Here is a 7,039-nt window from a genome sequence, read left to right as displayed (position 1 = left end):
ACGCTGTGGCTGTTGAACACAGTTCTCCACTATGACCATTCTCCTCACCAGTTTGTTCCTGGTCTTGACTCCCAGTGGTTCCCAGATGCAAGTGATGCTTTCTCATATGCACATTTCTGCTCCCACTCTGAGAAAAGGTCTTCCCACAGACTTGGCACTGATGAGGTTTCTCTCCTGCAAAAAGAACTATGTTAAGACAGGACAGCCCAAAAGACAGTATACAGTTCTCATGGGAAGCAAGTAGACAGAAGACTTACGGCTGCTCTTTCACAGGAAAGGCACGAAGGCCACCCCAGGAGGGCTTAGCACATGCACTGGGTCCAGTACTACTTCTTTTGTTTTGTTTTTTTTCCGAGACAGGGTTTCACTGTGTAGCTTTGTGCCTTTCCTGGAACTCACTCTGTAGCCCAGGTTGGCCTCGAACTCACAGAGATCCACCTGCCTCTGCCTTTCAAGTGCTGGGATTAAAGGCCTGTGCCACCACTGCCCGGCCCAGCACTACTTCTTTCTGGACCAAAGTCCCACTGGCCTTCCAAAAGAGCCTCCTCAATGTGGTATCATGGTACTTGCAGAAAGTGTTTATTTCCTTTCCAACAGTCTTCCATCAACCATCACACCTACCTCAAGGGTTCAATACAACCCTGGGTTCATAATATCCCACATCCTATATCCTATCAAGACTCAAGATCTTCAATATCTGCAAACAGTTCTTTTAACAAAAATGATCTGAACTATCATGTCTGTTTACAAGTCCCCAAAAGTCTTCACTTACCTACTCAGACAACCACACTCAGAACAAAGCTCGAAAGCTAATTTCCATGGGCAAACATTCATGTTCACAGGGGTCTGGCAAGTAGCACAAAGGAGTAAAATGGAGAGTACTTCCCCAGTTCAAGGGCAGCTGCTTGTTATTCAGTTCTAAGCACATGTAGACAGAAGCCTTGTTCTGCTAGATTTTTTTTTTTTTTTTTGTTTTTTGTTTTTTGAGACAGGGTCTCTCTATGTAGCTTTGCGCCTTTCCTGGAACTCACTTGGTAGCCCAGGCTGGCCTCGAACTCACAAAGGTCCACCTGGCTCTGCCTCCCGAGTGCTGGGATTAAAGGCGTGCGCCACCACCGCCCGGCTTGAACTGAGGGTTTTTAAATAAACTTGAAAATACTGGGAACCAATTTACAACTGGTAAAATCATTAGGCAGCAATTTTCATTGCTGATGAGAATGCAAAAAACCACGACATACATGGTGGAGAACCTGACATTACCTAGAAACAACACAGATGCTTTTGTCCGTCATTTAGGAGTCCCACCTCTCTTAAGTTACAACAGGAAATAACCTAGACATAGCTTATTATTGCAGCACTATTTTAAATGGCTAATGATTTAGACCACGCAAGTAAGTGTCTCACAGATTAAAGTTATATACCAATATTCCTTAGGAGACTAAAGACAGGAAGGTTAAAAAAAATGTTGAAGGCCAACCTGGGTTACAACAGTGAGCTCTAGACCACTCTGAACTATCTCCATTTCTATTCTTTTATTTTCTTTTAGGTAATAAATTACAGACATCTCACTCTGTAGGCCCAGCTATCTTGGAACTCACTATATAGCCCAGGCTAGCTTCAAATTCATGGCAATCCTTTTTGTATCAGCCTCTGAGTGCTACGCAATATACTACCAGGCCTTTCCAAAGCCTTACTTTAAAAAAACCAAATAGCTGGATGTGATCATACACGCCCAGAACTTGAGTGGAAGATTTTAGTGAATTCCAGACCAGCCAGATCTATATAGTGAGATTCTGTCTCAAAAGGGAAACAAAACAAAATAAAAACAAACAAAAAATTCATTTGTATTTCTTTTTTCAGATTAATTTATATGAGAATATGTGTGCTTCTCTGTGGGTTTATGCATCACTTGCATGCAGGTGCCCGCAAAGGCCAGAGGATATGAGGTCTCCTAGAACTGGAGTTACAGGAGGATGCAAGACACCTGATGTGGTGCTAAGAACTGAACCTGGGTCCTCTGGAAGGACAGTAAGTAGTGCTCTCTTAACTACTGGGACAGCTCTCCAGTCCTCTGTTCCAGGTCTCTATACTAGCTACAAACAGCCCCCAAATAAGTCAAGAAACCAATTTAATTTGTACTAGAAGTAACCAAAGCACCAGTTCCTTATTCTGAAAGTTCACAATGAAGACCAGGCATGGTAACGCATGTCAATAATCCCAGAACTGGGCTGGAGAGATGGCTCAGAGGTGAAGAGCACTGGCTCTTCTAGAGGTCCTGAGTTCAAATCCCAGCAACCACATGGTGGCTCACAACCATCTGTAATGAGATCTGGTGCCCTCTTCTAGCCTGCAAGCAAAACATGCAGGCAGAATACTGTACACATAATAAATAAATAAATCTTTAAAAAAAAAAATACCAGAACTTGGGAAGCTGAGGCAGGAATTCAAGGCCAGCCTGGTATGTTCCAGTCCAGGCCTGCTTGAGCAAACAAAAACAAAAACAAAAAACAAAAGCAAGCTCATAATAAAAAGCCTTTTATTTAACTTGCCATTTACTTGTGTAAATGATCAAACAGCCCTACTTCACGGAGAAGAGTCCCAACACACAGAAGAATTCTAGCTAATGTGAAAGAATACAACTAAGGAAAACTACCAGTTTAACTATCAGGGGCAAAAACACAGGTGGAGATTCAGAGAGGACCTTGAGGACCTGGTTGACACCACCTGAACCCACTGGTAACTCTGTCCACCAAACCTGTGTGCGTCTGATGAGACACAAATGAAGTACACAGTACCACATACAACGTATTCTTGCACCCAATCTTTGGTGGCAGAGTTGCTACCCAGCATGTGTGAGGCCCCAGGTTCAAGCTCCAGCACCGGGGGAAAGACGTAAAGGGAAGCTGACGAATCCAGAGGATGGTACTGCTATAGGACCCAGAACTCGGTTCTGTAACAAGTCTACCAAACAAACAACAGTATAAAAAGATTTAGGCTCAAAGAAGATTTCATAGCCAAGAGTAAGCAATATTAGACCCCAGGGTATCCTTTTCTAAAAGAACCAACTTCGAGGTTGAGGCTGTAGCTCAACAGTTAAATGCTTGCCTATTACGCAAGAGGCTTTGGTTTCAATTTCCAGCAACATAAAATAAATAAAATTTAAAATAAATGAACTGAAGTCATTTTGGAGACAACTGGATGGAACAGAACATGGACTGAATATAAGATAAAAGCAAGAAGTTATTTCTAAATAGGCCTAAGAAACTGTCTATTTCTCTGTACTTGTGTGTATCTGACTATACATGTGACATGGTTTTATACAAGTACAACCAAGCACTCTAGGTGAAGTCCACATCTGGCCCTCAAGCCACCAGCCTGCCACTTTTACTTGGAACTTGTCATCATATAAAAACTGCGTAGGAGCCGGAGACAGAGCTCAGGTGGTCAAATACTTGCCTCGCATGTACAAAGCCCACACTTGTAGTCCCAACACCTGGAGGTGGAGGCAAGATGATCAGAGGTTCAAGATCATCCTGTGCTACATAAGACCTGTATCAACAAAATGAAGATAAAACGGTTCCAGCACTGAATCTCAACTATGGAATTCCCATCCCTGCCTGACTGTCCATCTCCACATCCCTAACTCTCACTGAAGTGCTTTGCTGTCTTCATCCAAATCAACAGTCCTCTAGCCTCCACCCCGTCAGTGCCGACTTCTGTTTGGGAAGATGGGGAAGGAAGGAAGACAGACAAATATCACTTTAGATTTTTCCGTTGAGCTTACAAAGTCGGCTGCTATAGAACGTTTTCAGAAAGTCTGAAAGTCGTTTTATCGGGGGGATTAAGTCATCTGCATAGAATGAGCAAGCTGACGGAACTGCAGGAAATTTAATACAAAGCAAAAGGCAAGTCACTGGGTCTTTTCTTCTACACCACTGGCTACCATGAAGTCCTAATGGGCCCAGACAGTCTTCCTACTTTGCTCTGGATTTTGAAGTCTTCCCCCAGAGGAATGAAAATGTCAATACAGGATCCACATTAAATATAACATATAAAAAGATCCCCCACAGATCTCAGAAAAAGGTCTGCATTAGCAAGTTCCTCAGTAACTGAAGAGAACAGCAGATCTAACTGATGAGAAGACCTTTTGAATATAATTATTAAGGGCATTAATCTCTCAGTCTTGAGCTTTATTACTTTATGATGGAAAGCGTTTCTTAGAATACTGCACACCACTTTCCCACCCTTGTTTCCTACTGGGTTTGAAGTCTATAAACAGCACAGGTTCTAGTACCTGAGTGAACTACCAGGTGTTTCCGGAGGCTTGAATACTCAGCAAAGGAACGGCCACATCCCTGGGCTTCACAAAGGAAAGGCTTCTCTCCTAGAGACAGAAAGGGAGGCAAAGGCTCAGCCCTCTAAGAACTCATTCTGTTTCCTGAACTTAAGCCATATAATTTCAACAGGGTACCCAGCAAATGATGCCTCTCAATGTTCTGAAATACAGACCACCAGTCAGCCTTCCAACTTTTTATTCACATTTCTTTCTTGGGATAAGACCATTTGCTATTTCAAGAACGCTGAAAAGAGAACTGTCCATTCCCCAACACACCGAAAGCTTAGGCCATGTCTAGAACAACTGTGGTTTGAGCTTGGCCTTTACTTTCTAAATGCCTTGGAAGCAAACTTCCTGTCACTTGAGCAAAGAGACAGAGCGGCACAAAGGCAGGGAGGAGGTACCCATTCTCACGGTGATCTGAGTTCAGTGACTAAGTTCTGCAGGAACACGTTTCTGAGGATGGTTCCAAAAGCACCTGTAGGATCTCAGGCTAAGAAGCAAGGAATCTTCATCTTGCTCCTTCCATTCTGACATTTACTCTATTTCTCATGTCGTGAGCTCTAACAAGAAAGGAAGCACCTCAAGTTCAGGGGTTGTATCTTATCTCAAATTTAGTGCTCTGCAACATTTGTATGACTCAACAAATGCAACTACACAACGTTCAGAGAGACTGGAAAACAGGCTGATTTGTCCATCGTCTCCTGGTGTCACTGCTATCTATGACAACCGTACACTTCTTCCTACAAGTTAGGCTTCTGGAGACAGAAATCAATGCTGTCCATTCCTCACACACAGATGAAGTTGGATAAATTTTACTGATAATTCAGCGTCTAGGAACACCACTCTATCTTCAGTTCTACTCCCAGATTGCTCTCCTAAGCATAGCAAGCGGCAAGCAGGAGCAGGGCCAGTGAGGGGAATGCAGAGCTGCACACCTGTGTGGATGCGACGGTGGTTCTTCAGGTTGCCAGCTGTGGTGAACTGTTTACCACACCCAGACTCATGGCACATAAAGGGTTTCTCCCCGTTGTGTGTCCTCATGTGCACCTTCAGCCTCTGCAGCACATAAAAGCTTTTCCCACAGCCTTCTGCAGGGCAGATGAAGGAGCGCTCGTTCCTGTAAAGACATCATAAGCAACAGGACCTGAAAACACTTTGTGCTGGTGGTGACAAGTCAGCATTTCTACTGACTCTCAAGGCACACAATGAACTCCAAACCTGGATATATCAAAATAACCCAGCTTGTTAAAATTATAAAAGCCCCATCCCGACTCAACACTAACTAAAACTTCTCAGATTTAAGGTAACAGCCTAGGCACATATATTGTTGTTGTTGTTATTTTTATTTGATTTATTTTCATGTAGTGGGTGTTTTGCCTGCATTGATATCTGTGCACACGTGCATACCGGAACAACAAAAACCAAAAACCAAACAGGGGGCTTCATGTTAGGCAGCATGCCTGTAAACACAACACTTGGGAGGCTGAGGTAGCAAGATCATTTAAGCTCGAAGAATTTGCAGCAACTTGGACAGCATAAGATTCCATCTAAAACCAAACAAGAGCCAGAGATCCTGGTTTCTGAGCCAAGGTCTTGCCATAGTCCAGACTGGAGGCCGAGATTACAAGTGTGTCTCTCTCCTCACACCTGACTAAGAAGATAGTCTCAGCCGGCACGACTGGAGCCCCGGCTTTCCTGAGTCTGTTCATCAGGACAAGTTCCTCCATGACTTGCTCACCGATGGGTTTTCAGGTGGTACTTGAAGTGAGCTGGCCACACGAACGTCCGGTCACAGCCTTCAACTGTGCACTTAAGTCTCTTCTCCACTTGAGGAAGGGGCCCAGAAGCTTTGGGCTGCCCATCGCCAGTGCCAAGGTGAACATTTTCTCCTGCAACAAGTGACATACTTACAGTTCAGGGAAGAGTCCTGCTTAGATACTTAGGTTCAAACAATAAAACTCCTACATTTCATTCCTTGTGATCATTAATCAGATATCTGCTTGTGTTTCCTATATATAGGCACGAGAGTACTCTATATCCCCGTCCAGAGAATACCCACAGTTATCATGTTTTATTTAACAAGACCAAGTTTCTGACAAATGTAAAAATATCAAATACGGTTCCTTTTTATATTATTTCAAAAGCAGAATTAATACTATTCTGTAGGAGCCAAGCATGGTGGTACACACCTGTAACCTCAGCTTTTAGGTGAAGTAGTAGGATCAGGATTCAAGGTCATCCTTGACTGAGTAGTCTCAAAAAGAACCCTATTCTAAAAAAACAAAAAAATGCCACCATTTTGTAAAACACAAGTTGGTAGAGGAGTAACACCCAGAGTGGAGGCTACAGAGGTAACTTGAAGTTCTAGGTAATAAAATCCTGCATTTTGGCTGGGCAGTGTGGCACATGCCTTTAATCCTAGCACTCAGGAGACAGAGACAGGCAGACCTTTGTGAGTTCGAGGCTAGCCTGGTCTATAGAAAGAGTTTCAGAACAGCCAGGTCTACACAGAGAAACCCTATCTCAAAAACCAAATAAATACATTAACTAAATAAAATCAGACAAAACTGTTGCTATGGCTGATTTATAGAAGGTTTTTGTCACAGATGCCACTCTTAAAGATTTCCATCTTTTGATTCAATTTGTTCATTTCCCATCACTGGAAGGATAAGAACAACCTTCCAATTTCCTATCTTACCC

The 7,039-nt window shown here is 43.2% G+C and overlaps 1 protein-coding gene across 2 annotated transcripts in view; it reads right to left on the bottom strand.

The window, feature by feature from the left end:
• Znf410 (zinc finger protein 410) overlaps nucleotides 1-7,039 on the bottom strand; it is a 30,452-nt gene that overhangs the window by 9,911 nt on the left and 13,502 nt on the right. For both annotated transcript variants that reach the window (XR_009382844.1, XM_059279569.1), the window contains exons 6-9: nucleotides 6,078-6,228; nucleotides 5,275-5,456; nucleotides 4,295-4,384; nucleotides 49-174 (exon numbers count right to left, since the gene is read on the bottom strand). Coding sequence is in view for 1 of the 2 variants with exons in the window: in XM_059279569.1 (XP_059135552.1) it covers nucleotides 49-174; nucleotides 4,295-4,384; nucleotides 5,275-5,456; nucleotides 6,078-6,228 (549 nt within the window). In the remaining variant the exon portion in view is untranslated. The remainder of the gene's footprint in view (nucleotides 1-48; nucleotides 175-4,294; nucleotides 4,385-5,274; nucleotides 5,457-6,077; nucleotides 6,229-7,039) is intronic.

This window comes from Peromyscus eremicus, chromosome 14 (assembly GCF_949786415.1).
Source record: "Peromyscus eremicus chromosome 14, PerEre_H2_v1, whole genome shotgun sequence".
NCBI classification, from domain to species: Eukaryota; Metazoa; Chordata; class Mammalia; order Rodentia; family Cricetidae; genus Peromyscus; species Peromyscus eremicus.
This window is presented reverse-complemented; position numbering and strand designations above follow the sequence as displayed.